The sequence below is a fragment of the Cygnus olor genome, chromosome 2 (assembly GCF_009769625.2).
Source record: "Cygnus olor isolate bCygOlo1 chromosome 2, bCygOlo1.pri.v2, whole genome shotgun sequence".
In the NCBI taxonomy this organism is placed as follows: Eukaryota; Metazoa; Chordata; class Aves; order Anseriformes; family Anatidae; genus Cygnus; species Cygnus olor.
The window spans coordinates 47,074,283-47,091,932 of NC_049170.1; the positions used below are offsets into that span (position 1 = coordinate 47,074,283).

At 44.1% G+C, this 17,650-nt stretch overlaps 1 protein-coding gene across 9 annotated transcripts in view; it reads left to right on the top strand.

The window, feature by feature from the left end:
• ZDHHC3 (zinc finger DHHC-type palmitoyltransferase 3) overlaps nt 1-17,251 on the top strand; it is a 32,721-nt gene extending 15,470 nt beyond the window's left edge. For 4 of the 9 annotated variants that reach the window (XM_040546669.1, XM_040546666.1, XM_040546667.1 and 1 more), the window contains 4 exons: nt 2,810-2,906; nt 4,762-4,843; nt 6,648-6,778; nt 14,326-17,251. In XM_040546669.1, the coding sequence (XP_040402603.1) occupies nt 2,810-2,906; nt 4,762-4,843; nt 6,648-6,778; nt 14,326-14,568 (553 nt within the window). In that variant the 3' untranslated portion in view covers nt 14,569-17,251. Of the gene's footprint in view, nt 1-2,809; nt 2,907-4,761; nt 4,844-6,647; nt 6,779-9,396; nt 10,914-14,325 lie in introns of those variants that run through there. The other 5 variants (XM_040546671.1, XM_040546673.1, XM_040546672.1 and 2 more) reach the window with 2 other exon arrangements.
• The last annotated feature ends 399 nt before the right edge of the window (nt 17,252-17,650 follow it).

Genomic DNA, 17,650 nt, shown 5'->3' on the forward strand with positions numbered 1-17,650 from the left:
TATTATTTTTGAAATAGTTCTTTTTTCCTCATTTTCTTTGAGTTCTGTGACTTTGTGTTGTGCTTTGTGATAGATCAGTATGCCTACTGATCTGTCATGTCCTTTCTTTTTCTGGTAGGATAAACTTCTCTGAAGAGAGTAACTGGTAGTGAGCTTTTTAGTACTAAGGGCAGCGAGCAAAAAAAATAACTACTTCCTAAACTTTTCTTCTGCTTTTAAAACAAGCAAACCTGCTTTCCAGTAAGTAGTTCATGAGTTTGCACTGGTATCCCTTCCTTATCTACCCAAAAACCAACGCATACTGCGAGAGCTTGTATCATGGTTACTGCTGATTCAGGCGGGGGTCTTGTGGGGAGGGGAGCACATGGTGCCGAGCTGAATGAACTCTGCTGTTTATGCTTTTCACCTCAGAGCTTTAGTTTGCAAATCTGTTGTTATTGGCTTTTTATTTTAATCCAAAGCAGGAGTTGGTTATTCAGTAGGAGCAATGTGATCGTGCCTATCACTTATTAATGCTACTGTAAAATCCCCTCTGACAGTTCTTCAATTATGAATGAAACTTCACATCTAAAATGCTGTCTAGCTGATGACTCGCAGCACGGGCAAATGAAAAAAAGACCGTTTGGCTGAACACAAAACCTCGTCTCCACAGACCTTTTTTGTATGCTTTAAGTTAATTTTATAGATGCTAAGGTTTGGGAAGCTGATCCACTGAGCACTGATGCTGCTGAGAATCTTCAGTCAAACATTTCCTATAGGGTAGTGAGATCTGTTGGATTTTCACACACCAAGGTCGTGCAGGTGCATCAGCAGGAGGTATTGCTGAAGGGACCAGGATGCTTTTTGATCCCCGTGCTATCTTGTGAGAGCCCATGCCCAGCAGACAGCTCCTTCCAGCAATTGGAAGCCGGGTTGTTGAGGGGGAGCGTGTCTGAGTACGGGCAAGCCCTGATGCTGACCGTTTTCAGCCTTAGGTTCTGTGTTTCCTTTTCCACCAGCTAGTTTCACCTTCTGTTTCCTGTCCATCCCCTTTTGGCACATTCACGCTGCATGAAGAGACTCCGCTCAGCCTTCGTTAGCTACCTCCTTCGTGGAGCTCCTTGGTTTGGCTGCTTCAGGCTGGCCCTCAGGGGAGCTAGGGCCTAGGAGCAACTGGAGGGATTACTTTGGTACCCAGCCTGCTTCAGAGCCCTAGGGAAGCCTGCATGCATGCGCAGAAAAATGCAGACTAAATTAGACTACAGGGAGGCATCTTCCTGCTTCAAAACCACCTGCCTCCCTCCCCCTGCTGTTTTCCTTTTTATTTATTTATTTTCCGGAACAAATAATTGATGCTTGTCCTGTATCAGGCAGATAACTTGTTTTTACAACACCAGCTCATTTCAGTTCCCGTGTATGTCAAAAATCACTTCAAGCTGCTTATTCTAACAAAACGAGGCTTTTCCTTGTTGTCCACTGCATCTGGGGCCAGCAGGTAGCAGGGTACCTGTGCCTGCCCGAGGAGAAGCAGCCCTTGGCCTGGCCACCTGGTGAGAGGCTGCTCCTGCCTGGCCAGCCTTCCATGTAGCATCAGGACTCATTTGTTGTTCAGGCATGGCAAGTATCCTTGGGGATTTACTCCTCCTGCAACGCAGGCGAGCGCAAGGCTGTTCTGAGAGAGAGGTTTCTTATTATTTATTCATATGCGCTCATAACAACATGCTTATATTCTTATTTGAGGCTCTCTCAAGTTTTTGGGTGTTGTTTATTGTTTCTATTAAGGTTCGAATATTTCTAATTCTAAGAAGAAAAAATAAAAAAAAAAATTAGCACAGCCCTTAATTCTTTCTGTTTTAGAGGTGCCAGAATTGTTCTGGGCTTGCTATTGCTGTTTCCTTTCTGGGTCTATTGTTTGTTTGGTTTGGGGTTTCGTGTTTTTTTCATATTTGATTTCTGTGCTTGTTTGTGCAATGTGGTATCAGGAGACTGCCTTTCGTCTCCTATCATATGAGAGAGCAGCAGAGAAAAAGACTTCTTTTATTATGTGAGTTGAAGCAGTTACTGACTAACCAGGAGACTGATGTTCAGACAAAGTAATAGTCTTTTAATTATTTGACTTCAAGCCACAGTGTGCACGTTGGCAAGAATTTGAATTTTGATTTTTATTGGTGTGGTTTCATGAAGTACGTCAACATCTAATTTTACCTTGAATGTATACTGTGGTACTGTCTTCCTGACTGACTGCCACAGCTGGTTTATGCCAGTATGTGGCTTACCTGGATGTCAGGAGTCCTTTTTAATGTTTGCTTTAATTTCGTTTTCCACAAGTTCCTGCTACAAGCTAGTGAGAGCAAATGAACCTTAATCTGTTATTAGCAATTCTGAAAAATATCTTCATTCATTACTGCTTTTCATGTCTATGTGTTGTGTGGTGGTTTTTTTTTTTTTTTTTTTTTTTGGTTATATTTTAATCTGTGGGAATTTTCAGAGACTGACGAGGTTAAAACTAAACTGAAATACAGATTTCTTCCATCTGCCCAAATGTATTTTTTCAAACCATATTTTGGCAGAACCACTGATAGTGTTATGATAATGTGTCTTGCTTGGCATTAACTTTTTGCAGTGGTCATTTGGTATGCTATGGTTGATTGTGAACAGACATAGTCGGGTGAGCAAACCAGAAATATTAATGTGCTGACTAGTAAATATGTTGAGGTTCAAATTTCATTTCTGATCCTTTCCTTTCATTTCTGTGTGTTCCTAAAACGCACGTGAAATCTTGTATTCCTGGAATGAGATGTGCTATAAATAAAGATCTGTATTTTTTCAGTGTTTGCAAGAGGTGTATTCGGAAAATGGACCATCACTGCCCGTGGGTCAATAACTGTGTAGGAGAGAATAACCAGAAGTACTTTGTACTGTTTACAGTAAGTATTTCACAAGTGGTGGTAGAGGTTGTCCAGTGTCAGTGAAATGCTGCGTGTCAAAGCAGCTCCAAAAGCTGCCTTTCTTCTCTTTCCTGTTTCAGAAGAGCTGTACAGGGAACTCCTGCAGACTTGTATTTTACCAGTTAGGGAACACACACAGTACAGCAACTGGGAGAAGGCAGAACAGGAAGTGTTTGCCAGGGTTTCGTGAGGTTTGTGTTGTCAGTTGAGTGGCATGCTGTTCCATAATTCAAGCAGTTTGTCGTGATGTTGAGCTCTTTGAGGCGTGGACCATCCTTTTGCACTGCACTGTGTCTGGTAGGGTCCTAGTCCGTATGTAGGGTACCTAAATGTTGTACCTGTGTGAGTATTGTGTGGGATCACGCAATAACAGCTGGTGTCACATCTTAAGCAAGGAGTAGGAAAGGATTATCCAATTTCCACTCGCAAGCAATTTATTTCTGTGTTTAAATCCAAGGAGGTGTTTGACTTTCTGTACTATAAGTGTGGCATAACAAGTAAGAAAACAGGAGTGCAGACTTCAATACTATGTATTTATGGAAGGGTTGAAGTCTGTTCATCAAAGCAAACTGCAAATATCCCGTGGGAGTATTGCGAATGTGGCAAGGCTGAGTTTCAGTGATGCCCTGTTTTATTAATAAATCTTTGGAGAAATCTGTAGGTTCGAGGAAGAATGTTCTCAAATTACCAAGGAGAAAGGGAGAAATTTTCAGTTAAATGAAAACCTTGCTCTTAAACTTATTGTAGAAAAACTTATTTTCTATACTGTGGTTTGTTAGGGTGTGGATTACGAAACAAAATGAATTCTTTCCCCGAGCAAGGATTTTTTTCACTGTGAGGAACGAGCTGGATGTTTTAATCCTATCAAAAGGTTTTCTGTTTCTGTTGAAACTGACGTTGCTTTCAAGTGGGCTGTGTTAAACAATTAATGTAGTTGAGAGAGAAACCAAATTTTGTTTTTGTTCAAGTAAAGACCTGGGGAGGTGAATGTGTGGCAGCACCTCAATTTCCAAGGAAAGACAAAATGCTCTCCTGCCACCTTTTCCTGCTTCCACAGGGGCGTCTTGTAACAAGCTCTCTGTCACATCCAGTATCTCACGACTCTGTTGTCAGTCTGCAGGTCCAGGAAAGCCATCTTTTTAGTCTGTCTTGGAAAATCATAGAATGTATGTGTAGTACTGCAAATAGTTTAAAGCATTTTGTTGCAAAGATGTGACAGGATTTTTTTTTTTAAAATAGATTAAGTACAAAGTGTTAATGCTTGACAGAAATTTTCTATGCCAGTGTCTGCCTCAGAAAAAAACACAAATAAATAAATAACAACAGTTTTTTCAAACTAATGCTGGGAAATAGATAAAGTGCTTATTGTGGCTAAAACAAATTAGCTATTGTTTCACTGGTAAACTGTAGTGCTCTCTGGCTTGAGAGCACAGGCGTAAGCTTCAGCAACATGATACCTCCATGCCAGAGTTGCTGACCTCTGAAAGTTGCACTGTATGCAGTGGAGACGAGAGCAGTAGGCAGCGTGGAGGCCACACTGCGGCGCAGGAGGCTGGGTTTTGTGTCCAGCTGGCTTTGAATTAAACACGCTCCTTCGTGTGCACTCAGAGCTGTTAGCAGGGCCAGAATGAGTTTTGTGTAGCCTTGGCATTTGCCAGCTTCTGGGTGCTTGATTTAAGGGGGTGGGGGCTGTTGATTTTTTTTTTTTTTTTAAATTGTTATTTTAGGGTCATTTTAACTCTTAACACTCCACTTTATTTGAAGTGGTTGGAACATTTAACATTTTGGTCTTTGAGCTTCACCTGATGCCTGTATTACATCCTTTATTTTTCAGATGTATATAGCACTGATTTCCCTGCATGCTCTAATTATGGTGGGATTTCACTTCTTGTATTGCTTTGAAGAAGACTGGACAAGTGAGTACTAACGAAGTATCTCATTAAAATACCAGACTAGCCTATGAAAAAGACCGTATAATGCAGTTTGCACGTAAGGCAACCCCTTTTATGCTGGTTTTAGAAGAATGCTATCAAGGCTCTGCTATGCAATCTTTGCTTTTTTAGTTATCAATTCTGGAACTTCATAATTCTTTCTGACCTGCTCGGATCTCTGTCCTGAAAAGTCCTCTTTCAACTTAAGGCTGATACTGCCTGAGGAGAAGCTGAGATATAAAGACTCCTAGACAGTATGTGCAGTAAGCTAGTGTTTACGCGAACGCAGCACTGATGTGCTGAATGCCAAAGCAAGATAAGAAGAGTGTGTATGCTCTTTTTAAAAGGGTAAAGTGAGTCATTCTTGCAAGACTGCCAGGAAAACATGTTAACTCAGTTCCAGAAATCCACCCTCACAAGAACAAACAATTCCTTTCCACAAAAAATACCAACAACAACCAAAATAAACTACCAGCTCTCATTCTGGAGCAGCCAGTGAGTAAATTTTCACATAAGCATTTGAGATACATTTTTAAAAAATGTGGTCGTGGGAAATCCTCTAGGTAATGCTGAGTCAAAGAGCCAGGTGCCAAAGGATGTCTGTGCAGATTTGTGTGCTGCTTGCAGACTTTTTTAGAAGGACATTAGCTTTGTTTTTCTTAGAATTTCATTTGTGTCATTCAATATAAGGACTGGTTTTAGCTTATAGTACTGCAGAGGGTAGGTACGTTTACACATACAAGGTGAATTTGACAAGGCTGTTGTGCAGTTCAAAACTTTGGCCAACAGCTGCCAAATGACTGAGACATTCTGGATTTGACTACAGTGGCTACGACCATAGTGGAAGGACCCATCAAAATATAGTTTCCTTTGCACCTTTTCTCCAAGCATGTATCTGTGAGGGAAGCACTTCTCCACCTGTTCCAGATTTAGGTGGCAGAACAGAGCGTATACAAGAGGTGGATGGATCTGTTGTTCCAGCTGCCTTGGATGTACGCTGATGGTGTTAGCACTTGATTATTGCGTATCTGTTGAAGCTTAACATCTTCCAGTGGGGAAAAACTTTTTTTTTTTTGGTGATACTGTTTGATTTCAGAGCAGACTAGGAATGTTCCAACACAACATTCAACGAAACACTAGGATTTTTGACCTTATAACATCCTTCTCCCTTTTCCATTCTTCTTTTCCTCATTTATAGGCTCCTTTTCAGACTCTTTCAGCTCTCACTTCAGTTTGCTATGAGGTTGCACTATAGGTAGAGTGTAAGGAAAAGATAACAACTTGGATAAGAATATACTTGTCTTTTAAGGTATGACTTAGAGAAGTTATAAAAGGAAGCCTATGTTGTTTTTATGTTGGTGCTGCTGAAACGATCCTCCTTGTGTCCTGACAACTAGCTTGAGATTTCTAATGGGATTTTATTATTACGAAAAATCCTGGAAGATGAAACTACAGGTGAAAGAGTGCAGGAGTAGACTGGACTCCTGGAGAGAGTGTGGGAAAACACCAAACTGGAAAAGAAAGCTGCATTCTTGAAGTGTCACAGGGTTTTTTTTGTTGTTCTTGTTGTTTTGTTTTTTTTTTCTTTTGTTAAACTTGTAGGAGCGATCATGTCATTGTTGTGTATCCTCAACAATGTCTGAGCTTCCCTGTGCACCTTTTTGAGTATGGTCATCGTATAGTTTATTTTGACAATTTTAGTATAGAAAACTTGTGGCCTAGCAGGTGTTTTGCAGCTGCTACATCACCCGATCTCTCCCCTTCCAACTTGATTGTTTTGTCTTCACAGAGTGCAGCTCCTTCTCTCCACCAACCACAGTGATTCTCCTCATCCTCTTGTGTTTTGAGGCTCTCCTATTTCTCATCTTCACCTCAGTTATGTTTGGGACCCAAGTACACTCCATCTGCACTGATGAAACGGTGGGTGTCTCGTGCACTTTCCTTTACCCTCTCTCTTCCCATTAGTAGAAACAGTGAAGCTTTACAGGGTTTTACTTCATTGCACGGGGAGCTCATGCGTACCCTTTGAGGAAAAGCTCCGATGTAATCAACTGAACGAGCAGAGTGGTAGATGGTGCTCTCTGAAAGTCACTGTAAGAAGTAGTGTCCACCTGTGTTTTTATTGGCTGGGATTTGTGTTGACAGTACCTGTGATAAGGTAGGCATTGGTAACTGGGTTTACTCTGTACAGAGTACTTGTTCATGTGGATTTGAAAACATTTTTCCCTTAATGAAATGCTGTTAGGTTGGTATTCTTCTAAATTTTGGTCTGTGTCCCCAGGTATCACTGTTTGAAGCTTTACGTGCTAGAAAATGTTCCAGTTGAACTGCTTGTTAAGTAGTTCAAACACCCTTGCCAGGGAGGAGGAAAAAAAAAAAAAAAAGGGTGGGGTGGGGTGGAGAGATTCCTGGAAACATGGTAGGTACAGTCTGCTGCAAAACCACCTTGTCACCCCAGTTTGAGTACAGCATTGTAGAGCTGACACAGTAACGTTGCTGTGCCTCCTCTGTCACTGCATTTGCCTACTTCTGTAAAGATGGAGCTGGTGACTCCTGGTGATATTCCCACACGTGAATACTGCTGGCGTTCACCAAGCACGCTCAGATGCATGATAGCTCAGACCAAGAGACTGGAATTAACTGGAGTGGTTGAAGAGAAATGATGTTTTTAAAAGAGTGACAAGAGTCCCCTGCCTCATCTAGTTTTCCTTAGCTTCCACTCGTTTGCCCGTGGCCAGTTGAAGCTAGAATGGGTATTTTTGCTGCCACTGGAGAGCTTTGGCTTGCATTATACTGTGTAAGAGCCCATCGCTCCTGAGTCTTCTTTACAGTGCTTGTTTTTCTGCCTGGCTTCTGCAAGAGGCTGGTAGTCACACTGTGGCTCTTCCGTGTTCAGAGGAGGACTGCAGCTATTCTTTCTGCTGGGGAGACCCCTAGGATGGAGTACAGTGTCATAAAGGAACAATGAGATCCTGCCAAGCTTGAGTTTATCAATACGTGTGTAAACTAGCAGTGCTGTCTGAAATCATCTGAATTTCTCAAGCTTTGAAACCTGGCAGGAATTTTTAGAAGCTGCTTCCAATAGCCAGGTACACAAATAATTATTTTCCCTTCCCCTCAGATTCTGGAAACTCTTAGGTGTTGAAGGACTTATGCCACAAACTAAAACTAAAAATGAAAGATGGGCACTCACTGTTTGGTTGTGGGTTGGTATTTTTTTTTTCCCCCTAAATTCTTACCAGTAAGGATTTTGCTCTTTGGAAACTTCTGTGCTCTCTGTGATACTTTGCATTGTTGATTTTGCTAGCATTGAGCTAGCTGTGTCTGGCAAACAATCTGTTCTGAGAGGAGGAGTTCTTCCAGGTGAAATTCTTCCTGGTGTGGTCTCTTTCAGTGTTTTATTTCGCATTTGCAAGACAGGGCTGTGCTGTGCCTTTTCTCACCTTCTTCCAGCCACTGGGAGACCTCATTCCCCATCCTGTGTATGCTGTCCCTCCAGGTGGTTTATTTCTGTCTGAGGGGACCCAGAACCCTCGAATTTTGCTGTTACCTCTGGAGGTGACATTACCAAGGGTCAATGCAGCTCCTGCAGTTGACTGTGCTGTTACTGCAGAGCACACAGAGCTGGTAATTTGAGACACACAGATAAATTAATCCATAGCACAGGAGAGCCATGTAGGTCAGGAGAAGCTTGCCTTGCAAGAGATCGTAAGTTACAGAACACTATGACCTGCCTGCTGCTGCTACCCATGGAAGAGTAATGCTCTCCGGTGTCTGCAGTGGTTAATTTTGTGTGGCAGCCAGGCGTAGCTTTCCTGGAAAACCCAATTCACTTTCTGGGTTTTAGGCGTGATACAGATTTGTTTTTTTTGTTTTTAATGACTGACTAGTGAATGTTTCAGCTGGTTGCTTTGATGGCTTATTTTTGTTTCCCCTCTAACCTTTACTAAACAATGCCAATGGTTTCTCTCAAATTGGTATCTTATTTAACCTTTTCTCCCTGCTGTCAGCCCATGCATGTTTTGGCAGTGATTTTAATGAAACATGAAGAGGCACCAGGTAGACTCAGCCACGTTGAGCCATGGGCGCTTCCTGAACTTGCTTGGTGAATCTGGGAGCATTATAGAGATTATCTTGTTGTTTTTTTTTGTCTGCAAGCTTATAATGGTTTCCTCTAAAATTTTTCCATCTGGTTAGCACATATTGCTTTCAGCCATTAAAGCACATACTTTGTATTTGGTTTTATGTGGTGGGTTCCTAACTGACATCAGAGGCAATTGGAGGGCAAGTCTTAAAAGGTTTGGTGAAATTTCCAGACCTGAACAAAATTAAAGCAATTCTATTTCCAAGATTTTTTTTTTATTTTTTTTTTTTTTTTAAGTATAAAACGATGAGAAGAAAGGGAGAGGCTCTATAAATGCAATTTTATTTTCTTACTCCATCCTTTGGATAAGGGGTAATTGAGAGTAGAGCTTTCCACAAATCCAGAACTATAAAAGCTGAGTGTTTGACTGAAAATGTGATATTTCTGTTTTCAGGGAATAGAACAGTTGAAAAAGGAAGAGAGAAGATGGGCTAAAAAAACAAAATGGATGAACATGAAAGCAGTATTTGGCCATCCGTTCTCTATAGCATGGCTTAGCCCATTCGCAACACCAGACCAAGGAAAAGCAGACCCGTACCAGTATGTGGTCTGAGGAATTCCTGACCAGCATTTCCACTAAGATAGAAATGTATTACAGCACTACTGTTATAAATTTTCCATGAATGTTTAAAAGAAAAAGCAAAACGAACTTTTTTTTATGTCTATTGAATGGCTGATAATTGCAGAGAAAAAAAAGCCCTGTATTCCACAATTTTAGATAATTCTATATCTCTGGCTGAAACTGCTGCTGTTGCTTTTTCTTTTTCTTTTTTTTTTCATTTCTTTTTTTTTATTTCTTTAATCTTGTTAACTTTACTGGCCTTTGTTTCTCTCTGCTTTCTGTATGGCATAACTAATGTGGAGGGGATCCTCTTTCTCTGTTGTGACCCACCTCTTCTGAATAGATTCTCATGCTGTCTCCTGACTGTGATGAGCTCTGTGGAAGACATACGAGTGCCAACAGTCCTACACAGACACCTTTGGACTTCCTGAAGGAGCGCGTCGCTCTTTCATAAGTGAACTTGAACTGGGAAGTAGACACTTCACTTTATCAAAAGGTGCGAGACAAGAACACAACACAGCAAGAGAGCCAGTTGACCTGGTGATCACACACAGTTGAAGTATTTCAAACAAATGTTGCCAAGACCACTTTCCCCCCCCACTTCTTCCTTCCAGCCTCGGAATTGGTTCCATCTTTCTGGCATTATTTTGTCTGTTCCTTCCCTTGTGCACAGGAAATTGTTGCCGTCTTAGGGTAACTGTGGCAGATTAAGAAGATTGTTTGGATTTCTTTAAATGCCTTACATTTGCAGGAAAGAAAGAAAGAGATCTAATTTTCAAGTGTTTAGAGTAGCAGGATCATCTTGTTTGTGTGTGTTTGTCTTGGTAAATGAGTTGTTAGAGCAATGCCTGCTGAACAGTGTTAACGTGAAAAACTGCTGTGAATGCTCAGAGGCAGACAGATTACTATAAAGACTAATATTGACAGGATGTGTAGGTATACCAGGGCGATTGAGCCCATATTCTTAGCATTGCCCTGGTTTAGAGCTTTGTAAATCTTTTTCTCATATTTATGCATACATGTGTATGTGTGCAAATACACACACATACGCATATGCACTTCAAATTGGGAAATGTTGATGGTAAGGAGCATGCATACTGTTATGAACTGTGTGGTGATGAAAGTGGGAGGGACAGAAGGCATTCCAGAAACGGGTAAAGCTAAGCCATTTGTAACTGCAACAGGCATCTTGTGTTCAGGTAGGAATTTTATTATATTTTTGGATCGTGACTCCCATAGGCTCATCAGAATATTGCGAACAAAGGAAAAATGCAAATCGGCTGTGTCCATGAATTCCAAGGAATCTTTTCTTTCCTTGGTTTAAATAAAATCATATTTTTGAAAGATGACCTGTTTAGACTGCTTCAAAGCCATGGGGGAAGGGAGGGAAATCAGGGAAGGAGAGATTTAGTGGATGTCTCATTTTGGAAGTAATGTGAATGCTGCATCTTTTCAATCTGTCAATGCTTCCATATGGAAAACAAATGCAATAAAACTTTTCCAAAAAAAAAGTTTGCTGTTCTTATTTTCTTTCTTCACTTTAAACTTTGGGGAAATCTGTATTGGCTTTCTGAACTTTCGCTTTTGGCTTTTGTCACCTAGATAGGTGAGAAACTAATGCGTCTCACTGTGTGGTTCACTGCTTTAAAATTGTGTTGATACATTGCAGCTTTGTTATATTTACCCTTCTTTACTGTGTATTTTGGAGGAAGACTGGTTGTGTTCTGGCATTGAGATTGTTGTGGAAAAAATGTAATTACTCATTGTTTCAAACAAATGCAAAGTGTTGTATGATACAGCGTTGATATTTTCAGACAATTTTCAGTGAGGCATCATCACAGCTTGCAGAAATGTCCTCTGATGCCTGTTGTGTGTATCCCAGTGACTGGGGTCTTCTGTTTTACTTGCACTGTATGATTTGGCGGTGTGATTTGATGCAGTTTGAATGGTACTAACTGGGGTCAGTATCAACATGAGAAAGGCAGACTTCCTGGCTTGTATTTTCTTGGACAGGACTACCTGATTTCAGGTGCTGGTTCTGCTGTAGCATGGCCAAGAGAAATTGGAGGACAGACTTGATGAGAGGCAGAGCACTTCTGCGGGAGACGTGACTTTGCCCGTTCATTACGGCAGGCAAAACTGGAAGTTGGAGAAATCCCAGAGTACAAATAAGCTGCTTAACTGATCCTGTGTCCTATGAGAACAACGCTGCTTAGGTTGTGGCAGTTTCTTTCCCAAACTGGCATTTCCTAAATCATGGCCATGTTTTTATTTATTTATTTTTTGAAAGTTTGGGGGCGCTGCAAGCAGAAGTGGATGCAGGGAGCTCCTGTGCCCGCTGTTGCAGAGGGCCAGGAGGGACTGCCAGGAAAGCCTGCCTTGATCATGCTCTCAGATATTGAGCAACACCTCCTGTATCTCACCCGTAACTGATGAATGGTTGCAATGTTTGCCGGTTCTGTTTGCGCTTTCCTTCTGGATGTTACAAGTGTATTAAAGGAACCTAAGGCGTTTCTTCTAACACGTGCGAGCTGTCCTGCACACCGCTGCTCCCGCTGACAAGCGGTCAGGTCTTCAACTGTCGTGCGTTCCTTCCTTCCTTCCCCTTTAAATTTTATTTTTAAAGCCAAAACCGGGTTACAATTTTGGTGACTCCCGATTATTTTTTTTTTTAAGGTAAATTACACAATGTTGCAGGTAAAGCATTAAGTTACTGATTATGCTTTTTTTTCCCGCCAGTCTCTATCTGTGCTTGCACATCGCAAATTAAACTTGGATATCTTGGGAACCTTTCTTTATCTTTCCCTCCCTTCCCGTAACCTTCCTCACACCCTACTGCCTGTGGGGCGGGCAGCCAGGATGGGAACAGGATAGGACTTTTACAACTTTTTCTCATTTTGAATATGTGCCCTAAAGGGATTAGCGAGGTTGGGCAAGGAGAGAGAAAGTACGCCCCTAGCCGCTCCGAGTACCTGCTCCCTAAACTGGCATTAGTGCAGCCTCGGGCTGACCCTGCTTACCGCCTCGGTTAGCAGATGCTAGCCAGAGTGGGCGAATAATGTGTTGGTTGTTTTTTTTTTTTTTTTGGGGGGGGGGGGGGGGGGGGGGGGGGGGGGGGGGGGGGGGGGGGGGGTGGGGGGGGGGGGTGGGGGGGGGGGGGGGGGGGTGGAGAGCGGGCTGCTGCCAAGAAGGCTTAAAGATCCTTATTTGCGATTTAGATGGCAACATGGATCGAACTGGATTACACACGTGTGACTGAGGGCAGGATTAAAGCTTGGGCTGCTGGGGAAGAGCTCGAATGCCTGGAGTCTGCTCCTCCTCCTGCCCTGTGCTGCTCGTTTTCCTTCTCTCCAGAAGCTCACACAGCAAACGCTGCAGCCGTGGTTTGTTTCAAATACATCAGCAGTCCCTCTGGCTTGCCAAGGAGCAGCTGAGGACCAAAGCTCTTCCTTTGCTTAAGCAGTGATCGACTCTTCCTCCCTGCTCCAAAGTCAGCAGGGGAAATGCGGCACAAACGACGTGTGCAAAAGCTTTGCATTTAATTTCTCTGTTTATGGCACTTTTTCTCCTGGGCCTGCTCCTGCACACTCAATGTTATTGAAAAACCAAGCTGCTGCTTTATTAAAATGCCATGTTATTTGCAGGGCTTGCTGTAAGCCCAGTTGTGGTGCTGCTGGGGTATTGCATGTAGTTATTTTTTTTGCCCTGCAAAGTTTTTGAAATGATTTGTGGGTACTTAGAGACAACCTGCAGAATTAGAACACGTGTGGTTTTCATCCATTTATTCTAAAACGGTGGTTTAAATGGTTTTAACTCAACATGCTCATTTTTCCTTGAATTTCTCAAAGCCTTGATCCAGTACCCTTGCTTCTCAAAGGGCAGAGTTTGTACGTTGTCACCTGCATCATATCACGCTCGCCTGTAAAGCTGACTCCTCTCTTGCGTGATGGAGAAGATGGGTGTAAAAATGTGGGCCCTGCTTCACCTGGGGTAGCCTTAAAAACAAGCGTTACGAGTTTCTTAGTTCTACATGGAGAAGACTACCAGAAATAAAATGTCGGCCCCAAAATATGACAGACCTGGTCAAAACGCGTACTCTAGTGATGCTCTTGGAGAGAGGAGGAGTTGGAGCTGGCTGCCCAAAGCTCCTTAGGAAAGACAAAATTGCTGGTCCTGCTTTGACATCGATGTAGGTTTCCTCGCATCCCAGTGGGTATCAGCCTTGCACTGCGATTTGCCTTGGACAGTTTGCTAAATGGAAATCGTGTTCCTAAATATTCGCTCTTAATCAGTGCAAAGTAAGCTTGTTGTGATGTCAGCTTCAGGGGCCAAGCCTAGATCTGGCCGTAGTAAATTCCTGGTGACTGGAAAAAGCCGTGCTATTTTGCCTGTGTCTGAACTCCTGGAGAAAAAAACAAACAAACGAGGTGGAATTTCATGTTGCAGTTGTACTTCATTACTTGCTGAAGGGATTCAAAGAACACTGGGAGAAGATATCCAAGTATGAAAAAGGAGTAGTTTCAGAAGCCATCTTTTCACCATAAAAACTAATGCCAACGTATACCCAAATAATTCACCGGGACTCAGATTGTCCATGAACTGGGTCGTGTTTAAGGGTTTCGTTGTTAAATACAAGGCTGAAACCATCAGTAAATCAGGATGTCTGTCTTGTTAGCTGAACCGTGAACACCCTGTGCAGTGGTTGTTGCCCAAATACTTGCTTTGAACATGAAACAACCTTAAACTTTTCTCTTCTTGCAGGGTATTGAGCGTCTTAAAAACCAGAAGCCCACCTGGGAGAGGATCAGCGGCTGGGAGGGGATGAGAGCGGCCTTCGGCGGTGCTTTCTCCTTGGCGTGGCTCAGTCCTTTCTCGAACCTGGACTGCAAGAGCCCGCCGCCAGCTGGGGCGGCGGCAGCAGCCCCCGCATCCGCGATCATGACCCAAGAAGAAATCGAGCAGTTCCTGGCTCGAGACGTCGCCATCCAGGTGTTACATGAATAAGCAAAGCGTCCTCGGAAGTGTCAAGGGACGGTTTCAGGTTCTTTTGTTTTAATAGCTACTTGCGCTGGAGAGAGGTAGGGTGGGTTTTTGGTTGGTTTGTTTGTTTTTAATGTACTTTTGGTGCAGAAAATAATTCAGGAGTATTTATCGGGGAGCCAGGTACGGCACTAGCAGAAGCAGTGCAAATCTCCAGCCAAAGCTTTATAAATGGTGAGATTCATAAGCTCCTCTCCCTACCCGTGTCGCCTGCTGTATTGAGCATTTCTAACGTGGCCTCTAAGGAAAGCTGCCAGCGTGGTCCCAGAAGGTGCAGCCAGGAGGGGTCTGTGTGCCCTTGTGTCCTTACAGCCCTTCGGAGGCTGTGCGATAAGCATGGCGTGACGGCCGTGTTAGCCCAGCTCTGAAGGTTTTGCTAAAAACACCTCCTTTTGAGCTCAGCCCGTGGGTGCCAGCTCTGGACTGTGAAGGAGGCCGGAGCTCAGCTCCTGGCAGAGGTGGGATGCCAGGATCTAGGAACACCGGGGCTGTTCCTGCACTCGAAGAGAGGGAGGCATCCGCACCCCGCCGCTCCGTTGGGCTTGCTCTGCTTACACCTCTTTTTTCTTCTCTGGGTAGCCGGAGGTAGCTGGGAACAAACATTGCCTTTTAATCCTTCCTCTAACATTGTCCTTCCTCTAACATTGTCCTGTCAGTGTTTGCTGCTAATCAGGGGCTCCTTAAGCTAATTTTGCAGCCAGCTCCTGGTGAATGGTGTGAGCGCAGAGAAGGACCACGTGTTGCCCAAGGAGGATGCTGCTGCAGGTGGCAATGGTCACAGCAAGAGCATTCGGGGACCACTCTGGTCATCAGTTACAGCAGCTTTATATTTAGAATATTTGTTCTGTCTGTTGTTGTTTTGTTTTCTTCTTCATGTCATCTCCCTCATCTTAATTATCAGCGAATTTTGCAGGGTACCAGGGAGATGTGCTCCTGGGTTTCCACCACAGGTTGTGCTTGGCTTCGAGCCCCCCTCCCCATAACGTGGAACAAAGATAATTGCTTCCTCTAGAGAGAAAGGTAAAGGAGTCGGGGAGGAATTGTGGGAGACTTAGGTTAGGTTTCTATTATTTATTGAAGCAATACCAGGTGGAATTTGTGCAAGATTTGATTTTTTTCATGACAGTGATAAAGGAGCTTTGGGGATAAAAATGTGGTAACAAACTGAGTCTGGTGACTGTAAGGAGTACAGGTTGGCTGAAAACCAGGAAAAAAAAGAGTAGATATTAACAAACGAGCATTAAATGAACATCAGGGACATACACAGATCTGTAAGGGATTTCCTATAGGGAGAAATAGGGACGTTTAAGGAGGACACTAAGACTAGCTCATATTTCCTAATTTTGGCTTGCTGCTCAGCCTCTGTCTGCTCCCTGTGAGCTTCTCTGCCCCTGCTGCCCTATCCATAGGGTGGGAATGGTGCTACGGGGTCCTGCAGGAGAACCGAGGTCGTGGCTGGAAACCAGTGCCAGCAGCTTTAGAAGCAGAGAACTTGGAGGTAATTTGATGGCTATGTCCACGGTGTGACTGCTGGGGTGGGCTGCTCTTGGTGGTGTTTTCCAGGTGGCTGGAGCTGGGCCAGGAGCAGTTGTGGCCCTCGTTCAGCGAGCGGGAGCAGTGCTGGCTGCCGGCCCCCTTAGGAGACGCTCTGCAGACGTGCCTGATGCCTCGGCTGAGCCACGTGCTTCGCCTCTCGGGCACGGTCTGGAAAATTGTTCTTGGATGGCCTGAAATGCCAGGGTGAAGATTGCGTCAAGGCGAGCTCGTGAGGGCCTCAGTTTGGGAAAAAGCACCTTGTGCCATGTTTTGGTGATGCTCCTCGGGTGCTGCTCTTGTCGCTTTGGGTGGACACGGGTTGAGGTGGCATGTTTCAGCCTCTGCTCTCCGGGCTGGTGCACCTTATTGTGTCCCACCTCCTGCATTGCTCCTCAGGCGCTGGCATTTCCTTGTTTTGTTTTGTTTCGTTTTGTTTTTCCTTATTTTTTAATAACTGAAACTGGAAAGCAGTGTGAAGTGAGGGGTGAGGCTGCCCCACTCCTTCCCCTACACACTCCCACATTTTCATCCCAGCTAAGGGGCAGGAGCTGGAAACACATCAGGAACCCAGCGTATTTCCTTCACATCCTCACTATACCTCCTGCCCTGCCTCGATACAGCGTGACAAAAGTTGGAAGTGGCAGAAACCTTCGGGAGTTGGAGAAACGTCCTTTATCGCTGGCTCTGCCACAAATCTCATACTTTAATTACCACCCGCCAGCTCGAGACCAAATGTGATTTCCGTGAAATTGAAACCAAACCCCTGGTTCCCCTCCCCTTCCCTTTGTGTGCCTGTTGCCCCCCGTGCCGTGGTGCCTTTGCCTCCAGCCCTGTGTGCGGCAGCTGCCCCGGGGAAGGCCGGGGGCCCTCGAGGATGCTCCCCTGGGCTGGGGCTCCTGCTGCTGCTCCGGGATGAGGTTTTCCTCCGTGGTGGGACAGGATCGTGGCAGCTGTGGGAAGTGTTCCTCTACTCCGGTGTCTTCGACAGCAGGTTTTTCTATGCAAGTTGAGCACTTACACCTCTTGGAAATATATGTATTTTGGTAATTGTAACTTCTGTTTTATGCCTCTGGTGGCTAAGTGTACTTATTATTAAAGAATTAACACTTCCACCTGTATGCTCCTCCCTTCCCTATGCTCTGCTCGCGGTCCCACCTGCACCATGCCTGGGGTGGCCCTGGGGGGGACACAGGGGACAATGTGGGCAGCGGGGCTGGGGGCTGCGTTGCTGCTGTTGCTCCCCGAATCTTTGAAATCCAAGGGCATGAACAAAGCCTCTTTTTTGTAATTGTTATTATTTTTAACCTTTTTCCTCCTATCTTTTTTTCCTGGGATTCAGGTTGGGGTCCTGGATTGTGCCTGTCCATGGGGCCAGATCCTGGCATGTCCTCACAGCTGGGCACTGCCCTTGGGTGCAAAGTAGGGGGGGCTGCCCGCTGCGTTGCTTGGCTGCTTGCTAGTCAACAGCTAACTTGTTTTCTTGGCTAAATGAGGAAATTTCAAAGCAGAG